The sequence below is a fragment of the Pinus tabuliformis genome, chromosome 9, assembly GCF_031772625.1.
Source record: "Pinus tabuliformis cultivar Carrire ecotype Pingquan chromosome 9, CPIR1, whole genome shotgun sequence".
In the NCBI taxonomy this organism is placed as follows: Eukaryota; Viridiplantae; Streptophyta; class Pinopsida; order Pinales; family Pinaceae; genus Pinus; species Pinus tabuliformis.
This window is the reverse complement of record NC_142307.1, coordinates 1,842,256,874-1,842,276,721: the sequence shown is the minus strand read 5'-3', so window position 1 is coordinate 1,842,276,721 and position 19,848 is coordinate 1,842,256,874. Positions and strand designations below refer to the sequence as shown.

The window sequence follows — 19,848 nt, the reverse complement described above, 5'->3', positions numbered from 1 at the left end:
TTCCCTCTGCAGTAGAAGAACCGTGATACACCTGCAACCAAACATTCAGTAGGCACGCTTGCTTTTTTGCAAAGGCACATACGCGCTTCTCTCTCTTGCTGACAGATTAAGCCAAGGCAAATCTCTAAGAATATATGGCAGGCAGGCCGATACTCTGGATGGGGCTCCTATTCCAAACGATGTGAGGTCATATTGGGACTTCACATCGGGGAGACCGCCTTGGTTGACAGATTCCCAAGACCATCAACAGATACCTACAACTTATCAAAATAATTAAAAAAATGTTCTAAAATGACATGTTAGACCTAAAAACTCTAGAAATCAAAACACAAAGGAAAATAATGCAAAACTTAAGATAGAAGGATATCCAAGGGATAGTATTCTTTAAGAGTCTTTGGCAAATAGATCTTTGATTTCAGATTCTTCAGTGTTGTTTCTCTTAGGTCTACCTTCATCAACAACATTCACATGTTCTCTTTCTCTCTTCTTATTCCTTGGATCTTTAGGACAATAACTTTTGTAGTGACTCACCTTATGACAGTTGTAGCATTCAACCTTGGATAGGTCAACTTTCTTCTTTGGTCCTTTGAACTTCTTGAAGGTTCCCTTCTTCTTGTGATGGGCATAATAGACATTAGAGGTGTTTTTCTTCTTCATCCTCTTCTTGTTTACTAATGATATTCGAGCTTCTTCTTGACTTCATGCATTCCACAATTGTTCAAATGTTGGAGTATCTTTCAAATTGCTAATTCCTGATGCAAAAACACTCCAAGATTTTGGTAGTCCTAGAAGAGCAGCAATTACGAGCTCTTTTTCTGGTACAACTTCATCTATTGCTTGGAGTTCATCTCTTATTCTAGATATCCTTACAAAGTAGGATGATACAGTATCGTCTCTTGTCATCTTTATTGTCCTTAGTTCATTCTTGAGGCTTGTTATTTGACCAATGTTCTTGATGGTGAATAATTTGGAGAGAGCCTCATACATTTCTTGAGCGGAGTCTATGTTGGATATGTATGGAATTATGTTATCCTTTACTCCATCTACTATTAGATTCATGGCCAAGATTTTGGTTTCTCTGAACTTCTCTTTCTCTGTTTCATCTGTAGGTTTCTTGGCTCATCCTTGAACAATGTCTAAAACTTTGTGCTTAGTGAGGATAAGATCTATTCTAATTTCTCTTTTTCCTTGCCCTATAGTTGGAGGCTCCTTCTAGCTTATTTTCTCCCTTTATTGAGTTTGTCATATTCTTCTATTCCTTGTGACCTTCCTTGAAAACCTTTCTTGATATCTCTCCTTTCAATAGATCTTCAGTTTGCCTTTTTCCTTCTTTTTCACCTTAGCTCTGATACCATGTTAGAAAATCAAAAAGTTAGAAAGATTTTCTTATGTTGATAATTGCTTGTGATATCTTTGTTTCCTTATTAATTTCTTATGTTCTTTTATCTTTGTTTCATCAAGCAATCATCAAAAGCAAAACACGAAGATCAAAGATACCGATGTAGGCACTTTGCCAGGGCTAAAACCCCTCTATAGGGGAAAACCCAGTCAAGCTCTTCCATTAACAAATTCAAGTTGAGATAAACCAAGACCCTAGAACCAAAGACCTTCCTCCTCCACCAAGTCAGCCTTCCAATATGTTTCAATAAACTTCAGTAGTCTTTTCTTGTCCAGTAGCTTCAACCCAGCAATGACCTAGAATTTCGCCCCCCGAGTAGATCCAGAATTTCGGCCCAGCTATATTACTGTAACTTCATACGTTCCAGCATCTCAACCATTTCACACGTGTGCGTGTGTGTGTGTTTATGTGTGTGAGAGAGAGAGAGAGAATTTTGACTTCTTGTGCTTGATAGGGACCTCCTTCTCCTTTGCTAGCCCTTTCCACCTTCTTCCTTGAATTTCACACTTTTTACTGCCCCAATAACTGCATATCGAACTTGATGAGTGAGTGTTTCAAATGAGGTTGAGTTGTTGCCTTTATATAGGAGATTCTGCCCCTCAATTAGGCCGACTTGGTGGAGGAGGTCTAATTGACCTATTTTACATTAAAATAAATTTATTTCTTGACAAATGAAGCCCAAGAAGGGTCTTTTACATTATTACATGGACAAGGACACTTGATATAAACCCTAGAAGCTTACAATGAGGCTTTGACCTACAAACAATTGACCCAAGCATGAAACCCATGCTTGAATAAATTGATTTCTTTAATAATAAAATTTCTTTTTCTTTCTTTTGATAAATACATTACACCATGACTCAAATACAATTATGAAGGCTGACACTAGTTACATTTTTCAACAAAGTCGAGCCTTCCGCAGCTACAGAATTCAATAGTTGTACGATGTTGTACAGAACTGTCCGGTTCCATACAAGGACCGGGCAGTTCAGGGCAACTGGTTGGACCTGTTTTGCCTCCAAACCAGTCAGACCATCCTGTTCCATTGGTTTTGGTCCGGTTCACATAACACTCTGTGGGTCTAATGACAAAAACACATGTTTCCTCCTTGCAAGTTACAGGTTCATATCTAGAGGGTGGTAGGGTTTGTATAGATCCATTGACTAAATAGTCAACTTGCTGCATGGAGGGGGTCCCTTGTTCCACAACCAAGGAGTCTCATATCTCAATTTGGTCTCTGCCTAGGCTGTGAGCTTAAATTAGATTATTGTTGTCATTTTATTACTAATAGTGGGGAGGAAATGAAACAGCTAAATCTCCACATGGTGTTTGTAGATACGGGTTTCAGATACCTCGAACGACTTACTGGCTCTGAAATTACCACAATAGTTTTTGGCTCTTAGTTGCTCTTTCTTTATTTTTTATATTTTTTATTTTTTGTACAGATACATTATTATTATCTCTTAATTCGTTGAGACAATATTAAAGCAGAATTATGTGTTTGACAATATTTTTTAGCAAAATATTTTTTAATGATGTTAATGAGAGTCTCTCCTGGCATACTATAAAAATAAGAATAACAATGCAAGTAGTGTGAATGCTGTCTACTGTTTATGAAAGATCAAACTGGGTTGATCTATTCCATAATGTTTCTGTAGGATATCATGTTGTAAGCAGGTGACTGATCTTTTATTTACTTTTAGAATTCTTTTTCCACATTCATCCTGGCTAAACTTTGAAGCCTGTGCATCAGGTAAAACTAAAGGAGTCAGCACAGTCCAAGTGTGGAATCTCTCTTCATTCAGTCGACGACATAAGAAAGGTACTTCTATGTAACAAAATAGTAACGGGTGCAGTCTCAACTCTCGTTGTTTTATATTTTCTCATTTTTGCTACACAGTACAGTTAAACCTGATTCAAGGTTGATAAAGTATAATATGGTTTTCTGTATGTGTCCTTTTATTCTTGTAGCATGTTAGTGCAGTTGGCTAATTTGTAACTATCATCACAATTGAAGGATAGAATTTAGCATTTTAGGAGAGACTGTTGAGGTTTTACCACCATTGAGGTTAGAAACCTATTTGTGAATATGGAAAATTTTTGAAGTTGTCTACTATTACACATAGAAACTGAATTGAAAATAAAGCACGTCTATTAATAGTAGCCATAATCGCTAGTCGGAGCTGAGGAGGTAATTATTTACAGTGGCTTTTGTTTGGTTTAGTTCTGGTGTTATGATTGATACCCTAAACTTGCTTTAGGTATGTTTGAACAACCATATTAGTTTGAATCTTTTGAACAACCATATTGGTTTTCCTTTATGAAGTCTATTGCTTTTTTGTATTGGATCTTATTTAAGTTCCTCTTATCTCTATTTGTTCTATGTTTACATTAATCATGCATGCAATTAGACATGGAATGCCCCATGTTATGAAATTAACAATATCCAAGGACTACCTATCATTGGTTTCTTTTATTGGAGTAGCATTTGACTCTCAGGTTTCAAACATGGTTGGGTGATTCTTTTATTTAACAGTATTTACTATTTGTGCATGTGGAGAAATTTCTGCTGCCTATGACTTTCAAGGCGAAACAGAAATTTCACCTCTTAAGTAGAGGTTTCCCAGATCTTAACCTTTTGAATTTTCAACTTAATGGCTGTTATGAAATATAAACAAAGTAGCAGCAACAATGGACAATATTTCAACTATCAACAAAGTCAATCCACTGGGCATTTTGAGAGATGCGATTCCAAAGTGTGCCATTAAGTTTCATCCCCCTAGGGCAATATTATCATGTATATAAGAGATCTGAAAATCATTTACAACAGCTGTAAATATAGCAGCAAATCTGGCCTATATCTTTTTAAATATAAATGTTAAATCGCTTAACAATTGTAGCATCAACTTATGTCAAACTAGCAAGACATATAAGTGCTGGAAATTACCAAACCGTGAAGAAATAGATGGCTGCAAATCAAGTATAGAATTACACAAGTATTGGACAGTTAACTTTATTGATATGCCTAATGATGAAGTTCATGTACATACAATAGTCTTATCTAAGGGCTAGTGCAATCCTCTAGAGCTCCAAAGTCCTAGCTAGGGAAAATAATGAAAACCTTAGCTGTTAATTTTAGATAACAATGGTATGTTCTATACTTAAGACAATTTACTCCAATGTTCCTTTAGCAGCTCAATGACAAATTCCAATTATATCCAGTAGCAATCACATTAACTTATAAACATTGACAGTAAATGCAGATAGAACATAAAATCATATGCATAAGACAAGCCAAGACAAGAGGACACAAGATGTGGCGCATGCCAGGGACAAATCCCAATGTGGGGAAACCCTTTGATCAAATATTTTTATTATTCTTCAATAGTTCAGCAGAGAGAGAGAGAGTACAAATATAAGCCCAAAATAGATCTGCTAAATCAGCAGTCAAATCAGCCATAACCAGAAAGTCAACGGTGGTCAAATCTGCCCCAAAACATCCTCCAAACAGCAGTCCAATTCGGCGATCCAAGAGTCTCAAAGTCAGCTCAAAATATTCAATCAAACCCAATCAAAGGAGAGAGAAATTCTGCTGTAATTTTCTGCAGTCAAATCTGAAGTCAATGCTGGTCAAACACCTCCAAATGTCTCGATTTTTGTGCCAAAGAATGTGGCCTAGAAAAATCGGAAATCTGGCCCAAAAACCGAAGTCAAATAACCCATGGTCAACACTGCAATTTCGAACTGTTTTGCCCAAAGGAAACTCGGCCTCCCGCCACACATGTGAAGAAGAGAAAGCGATACCCAAACACATGTGCGAAGTAGAAGAGAGAAGCCTTTAATGTTGTTTGACCCAATCAAGAGAGAGAAGAAGATGTGATGAGATGATGATGTCCAAATGAGGAAAAGGTCTATCTTATTTATGCACAACGTTGAGGGTAAAAAGACACATCTATTGGGCTTCATGAGGCTACATTTGACTGGAGCCGACCTTGACAATTTGTCCATAGAAGAAATAAATTCATAATTCCATTTTTGCTTGTCGGAATGAGATGATCTTTATATCAAAATTGTACCTCTTTGAAAGAGGAATCCAATGCAATAATCATCTTCATCATATTAGCTGTCCTAAGGTAGAATTTGGCCCTAGTTTCCAATTTTAACATTAGCTGACACCAAGGATCTCCCACAAACTAGCATCACACAAGCATGTTCTCCAAGGCAAGATGTTTCCTCTTTTCCTTCACATCAAAAATCACAACTGTTGAATTTTCTAGGTCTATCTATTAGAAAATTAATCTGTACTCTACTGGTTTATTTCTTCTACGTGTAAATTCTGAACAAGTTATTTAAAACATTTAAATACCGAAATAAACACAATACAGTCACAATATCTACAGATAATTAGCTGAAAGAAAACAAACACACAAGTGACACCGTTATTTTTGGACAAATCTCCCTGGAAAAACCTAATGCGGGAAAACCGGTGCAACTATTATGAGGGTTATATTATTATGCAGTCTTTCGGAGTACAACTGGGTGCCTAACCGGCTCACTCGACAGAGAAAAATACACGACAACAATACCTCTATATCCGGAAATACGGATTCAGAAAACCTATCCCACGAAACCCTCTTCGGCATAATTGAAGCTCAGCGCTGGCCCTTCTGGCCTCTGCGTCAGCCTCTTGCCGACCTGCATCAGCCTCAGGACCCTTTGCGTCAGCCCTATGAGGCACTGCGCAGCCTCTGGGACCCTTTGTGTCACTCCAGCAGCCTCTGCATGGATGACGCAGTCCCTCTAGCCTTTGCATTGTCTCTGTTGGGCTCTGCGTGGCCTGAACTGGCTGCAGATCTCTCTCTCTCTGATTCTACACTGGTCTCTCAGTACTGTCTCTACCTCTCTGTCCAGTACTCACTGCCCCTCGCTGTTGATCACTGATTCACTTTTGCTTAGCAACTCCGCTCTAGCAAAATGAATGATTGATCACTCTGGTGTGTTCTCCAACTGGCCTCAAGCCTCCTCTTATACTTTTCTCGTTGGTTCTTCAACGATCGAGATTAAATCTCTAATCAATGGCTAAGATTAGGTTTGGCTTGATCCATGACTTTTGGAACCTTCTAACTCAGTTTCATATTAATACCCATTAATATTTTATTTTTCCTAAGTTTAGACTTAGGAACTCCATTAAAAATATTAATTATTTTAATTACAATCTGTCCAAACCATTTCTAGGTCTTGGAGATCTCATGTGCTTTAGCCTCTCCACCAATTTTCATGGCTAGAGCACATCTGATGCTACCCCAAATCAACACTCCCTCTTAGCGAGGATTGTGCTCTAGTAATACTCCTCACTGAGCATCACTCTGATTATCCAGCACCGGTACCTGTGCTGATGCTAGGCCTCCCCGCCCAACATCCTCTGCACTGCTGCCCGTGGCCCTACCACTGCCACTGCTGCATCTGTACGATAGCTCCCTCTGCATCCGTGCTGCTGCTGGTCCATCTTCCCAACACTGCATCCCCCTCTCATCATGCTGCATCGTGCTACTGCATACTGCTATTGCACTGCAACTCAGTTACTGAGAAGTAAGTAACTGATCCACCCAACATATGACATCCTTGTCAGGCTAGAAACACTCTCGATGCTGAAGCTCCCTTTGCCACTAACAAGTGCTCCCTCTACTAGCCTCTATGCTGCTACAACAACTCCCTGCATCTCGCACTGTTGCACACCTCTCTGTGCCATCTTGCACTGGTGCAACACTCTCGTGCCTCTCGCACTGTTGTAGCTTGCTAGCCTTGCGCTGCCTAGGGACTCCTGCATTGTAGCACTCTATATCGTTTCATCCGCATTCGTATATACCTACATCCGCCAGTGTTGCTACTCTTGTTTGTGGCTCCCGTAGCAAGGTATAATCCAAGAGGTTGGGTACCTCAAGGATCCTGCCCGTCATCGCCTGTAGTCCTCCTAACTACAGTTCGATGTCTCCCCACTTCTTCTCAAGTGGCACATGAGCACTCATGGCACAATCATCATCCTCCTCGACTTCTTTCTCTGCCTTCGCTGGAATTACCTTCGACTCAGAAGCCTCCCCCTTACTCTTCTTCCTTGGACATTGGTTCGCATAGTGACCCAGTTCCCCACAATGGAAGCACTTGACCTTGGAGAGGTCCTTCTTCTTCTATTCTCCTGCTTTCCTGCAGATGCTAGAGCCGCATCCTCTTCCTCTTCCTTCTTGATCTTGACCCCTTTGCTGCTACTTCTTGCGTTGGTTAGTCATCTGATCTCTTCTTGACGAAGAGCCGCTCACAGTTCTTCCTAATCTGGAAGACTTGTCTTGCCCAGTATGCTCTTGACAAATGTCTCACAATTCTCAGAGACTGCGTTGAGTGCGGTCATTACCATCAACTCGTGATCTGGCATGGCTCCTATGGAAGTCAGTTGGTCACGGATCTCCTTCAACCGACCGAGGAAGACATCTATCTGCTCTCCCTTCTGCATCTGATATGACCTTAGTTGATTCTCCAGGAGCATCTTCCTCTGCGCGGAAGTATGCTGGTACAATGTTTTCAAAATGTCCCACATCTCCTTTGTCGTTTCCTTCTCGGCAATATGTGGGACTACATGATCCTTGACCCCATTAAGGATGATACACTTTGCCTTAGCCATTGCCTCCTCGTACCTTTCATTAACTACCGGGTCAACTGGGATAGCCATCACTCTCGAGTCTCAAGGCGAAGCCCTTGATACGATGTCTGTCTAGAAAGGACAAGATCCTGGTTTTCTAGACCACAAAGTTGGACGCTCCGTCCAGATTGTCTTGATCTCTCAGCGCATTCACAGCCATCTCACTGCTCTTTTATCGACTCCTCCGAGTCTCTCTACTTCCCGCCTGGAAGTTCTCAGTTCGAATCCTGTTGAGTCTCTCTACTTCCCTCTTGGAAGTTCTCGGTTCGACTCCTGCTGAGTCTCTCTACTTCCCGTCTCGATTTCCCTCCTGGAAATCCTTTTGCCATCTGTCAAGCTGCTCCTCTTCGATCGTCTGTGCAACTGCAACACTGATCCAGATTTCTTGGCTAGAAATCCGCCTCGGTAGCAACTCCCTCCACCTTGGTCTTGCCCTGTTAAGTACTGTATTAACCACAGTACCCCACTAGCTTCGCTCTCGCAAACTGTCCACAGCTTCCTTCGCCCTAGCAACTGAAGGATTGAGCCTCTTGGCTCTGCGCAATGCCGGCACCGGCAAAACAACTCCCTCAACCAATTGCGTCAGCCCTCTTGGCCTTTGCGTGGCTCTGTGTGAGCCTATTTCTGCCCTCCTCAGCCTCTGCGCTGGCCTCTCTCAAGCCCAGACTGATGACGCAGTTCCTCTGTGTCAACCCTTCCTTTGTCGCTTCCGCAAGATCAGTTACTGTCACTCAGGACAGTTGATTCTGCTGCAAATGCTTTGCTCAGCTAATGCCTTCAGCTCTCCTGCGATCTGCAACCATGCTCTGATACCATGTTGAATTTTCTAGGTCTATCCGTTAGAAAATTAATCTATATTCTGCTGGATTATTTCTTCTACTTGTAAATTCTAAACACGTTATTTAAAACATTTAAATACCGAAATAAACACAATATAGTCACAACATCTACAGATCATCAGCTGAAAGAAAACAAACACACAAGTGAAACCGTTATTTCTGTAAAATTTCCCCGGAAAAACCTAATGTGGGAAAACCGGTGCAACTATTCTGAGGGTTATATTATTATGCAGTGTTTCGGAGTACAACTGGGTGCCTAACCGGCTCACCTGACAGAGAAAAATACACGGCAACAATACCTCTATATCCGAAAATAGGTATTCAGAAAACCTGTCCCACGAAACCCTCTCCAGCACAACTGAAGCTCAACGCTGGCCCTTCTGGCCTCTATGTCAGCCTCCTGCTGACTTGCGTCAGCCCTAGGACCCTCTGCGTAAGCCCTTTGAGGCATTGCGCAACCTCTGGGACACTCTGCGTCACTCCAATAGCCTCTGTGTGGATGACGCAGTCCCTTCGGCCCCTGCGCTGTCTCTGCTGGCTCTGCGTGACCTGAATTGGCTGCCGATCTCGCTCTCTCTGCTTCTGCGTTGGTCTCTCAATATTGTCTCTGCCTCTATGTCCATTACTCACTGTCGCTCGCTGCTGATCACTGATTCACTTTTGCTTAGCAACCCCGCTCTAACAAAATGAATGGCTAATCACTCTGGTGTGTTCTCCAACTGACCCTCAAGCCTCCTCTTATACTTTTCTCGTTGGTGCTTCAACGACTGAGATTAAATCTCTAATCAACGACTAAAGATTAGATTTGGCTTGATCCATGACTTTTGGAACCTTCTAACTCAGTTTTATATTAATACCCATTAATATTTTATTTTTCCTAAGTTTAAACTTAGGAACTCTTTTTAAAATATTAATTATTTTAATATCTCCCAAACCGGGTACATTCTGTCCAAACTATTTTTGGGTCTTGGAGATCTCATGTGCTTTAGCCTCTCCACTAATTTTCATGGCTAGAGCACATCCGATGCTACCTCAAATCAACAACAACCTAGGGTTTCATCTCTAAACTGAATCTCCATGTTTCCATGTGATCAAACACTAACCTTAGTGTTCGAGATGCTCTATGAAGCTCTGAGAAAACCTAGTGATTCCAGGATAAGGGAGATAGTTACGAAAGAAGATCCAAGAGAATACGACAAGTTTGCTCCTTCTAATCACATCTCCGACATAGGAAAAGGATTGATGAATTCCGAGTGTAAGTCAAATGGATGATAGAGGACACAAAGTCACATTTAATTCTAAAGGATGTGATATAAGGAAGTCTCCGGAAAGTTAGTGGCAAGAAAAATGTTATGAATAAATATAGATATAAATAATGTAAATATAAATAATAATAACACATCATAAATAATGATTAATTAGTGATTAGTTTATGAAGCGGTATGTCCCTAAGGACATTAACGTTCATAAAGGGACACTTGCCTAGGGTATATAAGCATGCCCTCACTCTCATTTGTAAGATCATTATCATTCATACATTTTTCAATATATATTCTTGTATCTTCAATGGCGATCTTTATATTCCAAGTCTTTTGGAGTATTTAATTTAAGTATGAACCCTGTTCGTTACATTGGTATCAAAGCATTCCTCTAGGTATACGAACCTTGTTCGTTACATTGGTATCAGAGCTGATCGATCCTCCGACCGCTCAACTACTGCACAGAGCCTCGTCCTCCGATCTAGGCCTTTGGCTGACAAAATTCGTCAACCTTGTTGTCGTTGAAGCATTTTGCTACACAGTGTGGAGGTTCTCCATTTTGCAGGTTTCATCCTCAGGGCTTTGGCCAGTAAAAAAAATAATATATAATTAAAAAAAAAATTATAAGAAAAGAGAGGAAAAAAAGAGAGATAGAAAAAAAAAATCATATAAAAATTATATTATAAAAAAAGATATTATTTATCTAAAAAAATGTTTGAAAAAAAAATCTATTATATATAAAAATGAAAGAAAAGAAATAAAAAACACATTAAATAAAAATAAAGAAAGAGTAATTAAAAATAAATAAATAAACAAATTACATGCGGCCGCCTCTTCCGCACGCAACCCACATAGTCGACTGCACTGTCATCGCCACTGAGTCGCACAACCGAAGCGTTGAACAACAACTGTCGTTGCAAAATTCCTCTGTTGCACATGGCCACGACTCCCAAACATTCCAGCCACTAGCGAATGTGCAGTTCCGCAGCGGTCTAGTCTACCACCGCTAGGTGAATTCTTATTCACCAATCAGGCCGTTGTATCATTCATATGATCAAACACTTGTTGTTGTACCATCCATATCGACTGAGTTACATACGCAGCGCCGGGTATAGTGGAGTGATAAGGGTCTCTCAAAAATTCAAAAATCCTAATAGCTCGTGGTGGAGAAATAGAATGAATTGGTGACCCATCAGTGAAAACATCGTAACCTTTGATAATTAAAATAAAGTGTCATTTAATAAACCAAAATCAACAAAGGTCTTACGGAAGGGAATTAAAAAGCCTATCCTTGTGAGAAAAAGAAAAAAAATAATTAAATTTTTTTAGAGGCTTAAAAATATATATAAAAAGGGGTTATTCAAAATTATAAAAAGTGTATTAAAAAATAAAAATAAAAATTTAAATTATAGGTATCAAGTTCAAGCGAAATATTAGGTCAATTTTTTTTAATCGAAGCTAGATATTGAGCCAACCATTGAACAGAAAAAAATGGAGTCTAATTCGGAAATAAAGGAAGGAAGATTTCCAGAAACTTCATATAACTGTGCTTTAGTGTTATTTAAAATAAAAGGGACACTTCCTAGAAAAGATGTTACTATCTCTATCTCGCTTGCTGAAAATAAAAATGATATAAAACATAAAATCACAAACCAATTAGTGATTCCTGAGTCAAATATAATCGAAAAATTAGACTTCATGAACAAAAAAAATACAAAATAACTGATTTACAGTTAAACATTGGGGATTATACATTTATGTCACAATTCTCTGTTCAATCCCTATGGAATGATCAAGGTGACATTATGTTGGGATCACCCTGGATGGAAACTCTAGGGTCTTTCATCCTAAATACAAAAAAGAAGTTTTTGACATTTTCATACAAAAAGAAAAAAATAACACTACAAGATGTTATATTGAAGCTGAATTTAGTAACACTAGAAGACATACAAGACATCTCAAAAATAATTTCTCAAGAAAGTAAAAAAGTGATACAAAATATGCAAAAGGAAGTTGACAACATTGCCACTGACAAAAATGAAGAAGTTACTCACTTCAAGGACCACAACAAGAAGTTATTGAAACAAATTAAGGAACTTAAAAATGACAAGAAATCCTTGAAAAACAAACTAGAAGAACTCAACACGAAAGATTTATCAAAGTCTCCAGACATAACCGTCCAAGTTGAAGAAAAAGTAACGAATACCGAGCCAGTCAATATTGGAACTCAAGAAGATGACAACTCAATTGAAGTGAAAAGATATTCAGAATTTGTAGTTCAAATGATGGAAACTCTAAGTGACGATTCAGAAGCCAACTCAACAACATTAGTACCTGAAAAAAATCAAGAAATTACCACACACATGTTAAAGGAAGGACAAATGAGAAGAACTCCTTATCTACATCCGAATCACAAGAATAGACACCTCAATCAATCTACCAATCTATATTACTCAGAACATAAACAACAAACTTATGTTGTGAAGTGTTAGTTTTTGTAGCTTCGGATGTGTTCTAGCCACAAAATTTTTGCGGAGAGGCTAGAATACATGAGATCACCAAAACCCATAAATCGTTTCTGGAACCACCTAGAAATGACTTAATTAGATTATTAGTCATTTTTAAAATATTTCCTTAGTCTAAACTTAGGGAATATGACTAATTAATCGTAATTAATTAAGTTATGGTGTGAATGTTGTAGAAACTCACACGGATCGACTTCAAGTTAATCCTAGCCATTGATTAAGATCTAATCTTCATCGTTGAAGTCTCAACAAAGGATTATAAGAAGTCGATAGGGCTTGGAGAAATCACCTGATTAGTTTGATTTCTTGACAGATCGATTTCTAGAGTAGCAATAGTCATTTTCCGGAGAGAAAGCTAGAAATCTAAGCAGTGAGAGGGGCAAAGACAATGAGGCTGGAGGAGACATTCCAGATCCAGTGAGTGCAGTTGCAGAGAAAGGCAGAGATTTCTCTAGGACGCAGTGTAGAAGCTTCAGTGAGCAAGTTCGGTTTTGCTCGGGTGAAGCTGGATTTCAGTTCCAGAGGCTGGAAAGCATTTCCAAAGTGTCAGAGGACTAGTTTCCCAGTCAGCAAAAGGCTAGAAGACTTGATCTTTAGTTGTTTTGAGCAGAGTGTGTAGCAAATTGAGCTGGTGTGACCAATGTGGAAAAAGTCGCTGTCGGGATTAATTCGGCAAGGGTCCAAAAGTTGAAAAACTCGGCAAAGTTGGGAGTTTTTCGAAAAAGTCGGCAAAAAGTCGGCAAAATTAAAAAAACACAAAATTATTCATTTTTTTTAATTTTTTTTAACATCTAGAGTATCCACAACATCAAATAAATGCATTTCCACATAAACATGTAAAGAAAGCTAATATATAATATGTATATGAAGTCTAGTGCTGCATCACATATCAAAATAGTGAATCCACTCCTGAATTTTGAGTCCTGTCTGAGTTTCAACTCTCAAGAGTCAAAATATCAGTAAAAAATATAATAAATGTACATCATGAGTCATCTAAAAGTCATCAAGTAATCACTAATCAGTCACTGAGATCCTCTTCCCCTTTTACGGGAATAGGGAATGGCTTTGCCTTTTCCTCTAGAGGAAGAAGACCCTGCCCCTGGGGATACAAAAGGAAATGGACTCAATCGTCCTCTAGAAGCTGATGGAAGAGGTGGCCTCTGTGCTACGCTGCCGCTGCTGCTGCCCACCCTAGATGGTGTCACCTCCTCCTCAGCATCCTCATCCAGCTCTGCTACTGCCTCCTGACCCTGATGTTGCTCCGCCTCCTCCTCCTCTATCTCTAGCTCTCCCTCCTCTGCAACTGCTACATCCTCTAGATCCACACCTAACCAATCCGGGATCGTGTCCAAGATTGGCCTCTCAGTCTCGACTCTCCATGCAGCGGTGGTATCAATATTGTCCAATGAGATGCTCCGTCCAGTTTATCCTTGTCTCTTACCTTGTGTAGTGCCATAACGCTCCTCTACTTCCCTCCTGGAAGTTCTCTGTTCAACTCCTTTGAGTGTCTACTTCCCGTTTCGAAGTTTTCTTTTGGACTCCCTCTGAGACCTGATTTCCCTCCTGGAAATCCTTCTGCCGCTTGTCAAGATGTCCCCTACTCTGATCGTCTTGTGCAACTGCACTGCTGATCTAGTTTCCTCGGCTAGAGCCCCTCGGTAACAACTCCTCTGGCCCTGCTCTATCAGGTACTGTTCTGACTACAATACCTCACCAGCTCCACTCTTCAATATTTCTGTAGCCTTCTAGACTCCAACAGTTGCCTCTCTGTGAACTGCGTCAGCCCCTCTCTGCCTCATGCTGGCTCTGCGTCACCCCAGATGGGTTTGCGTCAGCCCTAGGATGCCCTGCGTCAGCCCTCTGGCCCTCTGCGTCAGCAACGTTGGCCTCTCTGAGGCTTTGCGCAACTCTCGACTTCTTCTGCGTGGCTTTGGCTGGCTCTGCGTCACACTTCTTGGCCTCTGCGCTGCTAGAAACAACTTCTGTCACCTCGGGACCACTGTTTTCTGCTGCTATTGCTCTGCTTGGCTGATGTCTCTTAGTCCCCCTGTGATCTGCAATCACGCTCTGATACCATGTTGAAGTTTCTACGTTTACCTAGTCTAGAAACCCTTCATGCACTTTTTCTGATTTATTCCTACCTACTCGTTAATTTTCCTTTAACAAGTTATTTAGAAAGTAAATACTGAAAATAAACACCAGTGCATGCTCAACATATTACATATCAGTGACTAAAAAAAAAAGAACAAACACACCACATGACACCATTATTTTTTGATCAATGTCCCAGGAAAAACCCAATGCGGGAAAACCAGTGCAACTATCTGAGGGTTTTCTTATTAAGCAATATCAGAGTACAATCTGGGTGTCGAAACTGGCCTACCCAACAGAGAATTTCTTTAGTAGCTATACCTCATAGTTTGAGAGAAATCTCCTGGCTGAAACCTCGGAAAACTATTCCGACAGCTCCTTAGCACAAAACTGCATTGCAACCCCAGTGTCTGCCCAAACTGGATTGCGTCAGCTCCTCTCTATCTCATTCTGGCCCTGCGTCAGCCTTTCTAGGCCTGCGTCAGCCCCAGGAGGCCCTGTGTCAGCTGCGTTGGCCCCTCTGGTGCTCTATGCAGCACTTGGCTTCCTCTGCGTGGCCCTGCGTGAGCCCTTGCTAGCTCTGCGTCACCCTCCTTGGTTGCTGCGCTGCTCTCTCGACACAATCTCTGCCTTTTTTGTTTCTCTGTACTCAATGCCCCTCAACTACTCTCCCGATCATTGATTCTATCTCTCTTAGCAAACCCCGCTCTAGAGAATAGAATGACTGATCGTCTGGTGTGCTTCTCCAAGTGACCCTGAAGGCTCCTCTTATACTTTTCCTGTTGACATCTCAATGACCGAGATTAAGTCCCTAATCAACGGCTAAGATTAGATCTGGCTTGATCCATGTTTTTTGGACCATTCTAACACAGATTCATATTAATACACATTAATATTTTATTTTCCCTAAGTTTAGACTTAGGGACTCCATTAAACATATTAATTATTTTAATGTCTCCTGATCTGTTTAGAATCTGCCCAAACCCTTTCTGGGTATTGGAGATCTCATGTGCCCCAACCTCTCCACCAAATTTCGTGGCTAGAGCACATTCGATGCTACCCCAAATCAACAGAGGTCTGACCCAACACATCTTAAGACTGCATCAAAAGACTTAAGGTGCAGTAAAGACAGGTCCATAGGGGGAGCTGCAGAAGAAAATAACTGATCAACAACAATAGCATATGTTTAGGGGCAGTTGATTGCCTTGATGTGAATTTAAGGGATAACGCTACACAACTGGAGACGGATGATCACTATGCTACATATTTGGAGAGAGTATGTCATTGGAATGATGCTCAAAAGAGGTATTATTATTGGATTGTTCATTGGAAGAAGGCTCATCACTAGGTTTCATATTCTCGTTGATATAGGGAAGGCCAGAAAAGACCTTTAGAATAGAAGTGGGGTTGGTTGATCGAGCAAGCCTATAAGTCCCTAATGAATTTCTAAAACAAAAGCTTGAAAAGGTACCCGATGGTGGGTGGAGAGTTGATGAAGATGTGTTAAGATCCACTACAAGAAGTTGAGAATCATTAGCAAATGAATTTGTTGAAGAAGAAGAGACAAGTGGGTGGTTAGTTGAAGATGTGATAAGATCCACTACAGGAAGTTGAGAATCATTAGCGAATAACTTTGTTGAAGAGGAAGAGACAAGTTCCATGGAAACACATTGATAATCACCACCAAAAGAAAGTGTGACACAAGAGATCTTGATGGACCACGAGGAACAAGCTCATCAAAGATAGCCTCATGATTCTCTTTTGGATGGTGAGTGATGTGGTCATAAAGACGGATACCATTGTCCACACCCCATCCACCTCCCTAATCCTTGAAAAGTGTCACTGTAGCCAACCATAGTTTGGTAATGAGTATATTGGATAGGTGATATACTACACCTTCCATGAGTTAGGTGGACTAATGTAGTTTGTCCAAAAGTCTTGAAATGTGAGATAGAGGGACACTACCCATGCGAGTGCTCATACAGAGTCATATTAGAGACAACATGAGTAGCTGTGCAACTAGTGATAAATGTTGCACTTACAACTGCTTCACTCTAGAAGGAAAGAATCATGTTTTGAGAGTGAAGCATACACTGCATTTCCATGATAGCCCTATTATTTCATTCAACCACACCATTCTATTGAGGAGTAGTTAGCTACCAAGAGATGCCATGAAAGTGAAGAAATTGTCAAAGGGCATTATTTATTCTCCTCCCCCATTAGATTGGAGATGGTTCATCTTTTGCTTACATTGAGCTTCAACAAGGTTTTCAAACTCTTGGAATATGGCAAACATCTCATTCATGTTATCTTTCAAGGTTACTCTGAAAGTGTTTACACCATGCTTGAGTGTGGCTTATGTGTTGTGTGGTGCATGGTTTTAAATGATACATTGGTTGTTCCATGATTCACATGCACTTGTGGAGTTGGATTAATCTTAGATTGCTAGACTTTGCTTAATGGTTATGTGGCATTCTCCCTTGGAGCATTAGAGAGCTTTAGAGATCTTGGTGGTTCATGATTGCCACATGGGGGTTGAGTTGCTTGCTTCGAGGATGACTTGCTTTGGAGGAGTGCATGGCATTCTAGAGGAGGATCTTGAGCCCTAGTGTGAAGCCTCACTAGGTAGATATAGACCTTGTGGCAATAAAAGATTGACTATCATTGTGACCTCAACAACCTTTCTCCATCTATCTAGTGGTATTTAAAACCACAAGGGAAGCTTGCCTATAATGATCATTGTTGCCACAAAATCTAGCAGGTTCGGTGAAAGGCCTCACCGGGTGAGGGGCCAAACCTTATGAAAACAATGAGGAAGGGTTGTCACTGTCACCTCAACAACCTTCCTTATACTGTTTAGTGGGATTTCAACCACAAGGGAGGCTTTCCTAGATCACCTAGAAGACATTCTAACACTAGGGCTCAAGGTGACTTATTTTGAAGGTCTAAGAGTAGATAAAGGGCTTGGTAGGGCCAAAGATGACTAGGAGTTTCCTTATAGGCTATGAAGAATGCAATTTTACATGTAATTATGAAGTAAAGTTTCACTAATGATAACATTTAGACATTGAACATGTAAACCCTAAACATGAAAACATGCAAACTATCAATAATCAGCAACAAAACTTACAAAATATTCCACAATAACACTTCTTTCATTCCAAGAAATAATCTCTGCAAGCAAAATTCACATCTAATAGCAAGTCACATCCATAGAAAATCACATTATGCCTGAATAGCGAAAAAGAAGCTAGCTCACACACTCTTTTGGAGACGTTGAATTACATGTGTGTGATGATGAAATGAGAAGTGAGGGGAGACTTTATTTATATGTCCTTTCTCCCGCTAAGTTTACAAATAAAATGACTAGGAAGCCCTAAAGAAAAGTTCACTTTGAGTGTTCCACAAGAAAGAGGTTATAAGCCAACCTCATATGATAAAAAACAAGACATATATGCCATAAAAGCCTGGATGTGTGGGAATAAATGCTCCAAAAGTATGATGTCAACCTCCCAAGTGAGCTCAATAAGCTCTCAAAATGTGAGATAAGGGCCATTGAGTGCTCCGTACTCTAAGAAGTGTCTCGAGGAATATGTGCAAGCTGTCAAAAGTCATTCCATGCGAACACATCATGCCCAAGCCCTAGGTCACACTAAAAAGAGGAAAATAAATGATGTGGCAAGAAACATCTCAAGCGTTGGGGCTCCAAGGTGATCTACAATCCCTCCCTTGTTATCTCAAGGATGTCCATTGTCATCTAGGCTCTGGATCAAGTGATTCCCATCAAACAGTGTCAAGGCCAGCCTGGCGGCACCCTGGGTCCACTAGCCACATCATCAATATCCCCAACACTAAGCATCATGGTTAGTGTTTCAACAGCTGGGGGTCCTTTGGGGTGTCAAACATCATGTGAAGTCACCAAATAGCCCATCACTTTGCTAAAATCTAAACAAGAATACAATCAAGATTGGTCAATCATCTATGTCACCCTTTGATTCATATTAGCATGCCCCAAAACAATAAGTACAAGCACATGATTACAAAATGATTAAAGTACCTGCCAATGGATGACCCTCCTTCATTTGAGGACGAATCTTAGATGGGAGAAAGAAATCTAACCGTAGCATATATGTAGAGGGTCCATGGCATCATGTCAAGTGCTGATTAATAGGGTTGCTAATTGGCTGGCCAAGGAGGAGAACAATTTCTCCTATGGGATACTCACTTTTTGGTGGGTAAATGTTATCATTCCAGGAAACTCTCCTAGGTTACAGCTCGGAGATGCCTGGTAACATATAATCTTCAATATTGTTCTTTGAACTATTGGAATGGATGATGGTTTGGATCAAGTCAGATAACCATTTCAGCTTTATTCTCACTCAAGACATGCATGAACACCCTCAACAATACAAGGCTTTAGACCATTAATGCTCAATAGTTTATAGATTCAATGGATAGATGGAGAATACTGATCGTACTAGCAGAAGCATACATAAACACATATGAATGGCCAGCTACAGGAAGTAAATGAAACTTGCAAATCTAATTTATCAATGCAGAGATAAGATGACAGTTATCTGGCATTAGACACAGCGGAAAACGTGAATAATCTATTCAAGTGCAAGCATAGAACAACAGAGAAAATGGGAATTGAACAGGTAACAACAAAGAAGCTTATATTGCTAGAATGAAGATGAGAAGCTTGAGTAACAAAGTATCAATAGTCTCCAGAAGTTGAACCCTTCATGTCTTTAGCTTTCCGCTTTTTATAGGCCTTTTACAATGCTCCGCTCGAGCCTTCTGAGGCTCGAGAGGTCTTAATCTATCTCTTTGTCTCTTTAACTGCATGATGCCTTGACTAGGTAAGCATGGCTCAGAGGTTTCTTCTTCTGATAGAAGAGTAACCGCTTTTGGGTAGTTTGCTGCGCTGTTTGGGAGCTCTCTCGTGCTAGAGATGCCCCACGATCACTTCTGTTGCTTGGGTATGTTGTGCTGTTGATTTGGATGAGCTGCGCTGTTGCCTTTCCCCTTCCGACCTTCTGTT

General features: G+C 40.3%; 1 protein-coding gene across 6 annotated transcripts in view; it reads left to right on the top strand.

Moving 5' to 3' along the window:
- Positions 1–19,848, top strand: part of LOC149156186 (uncharacterized) — a 234,545-nt gene that overhangs the window by 173,155 nt on the left and 41,542 nt on the right. For all 6 annotated transcript variants that reach the window (XR_016262214.1, XM_089437967.1, XM_089437970.1 and 3 more), the window contains one exon: positions 3,153–3,221. Coding sequence is in view for 5 of the 6 variants with exons in the window: in XM_089437967.1 (XP_089294093.1) it covers positions 3,153–3,221 (69 nt within the window). In the remaining variant the exon portion in view is untranslated. The remainder of the gene's footprint in view (positions 1–3,152; positions 3,222–19,848) is intronic.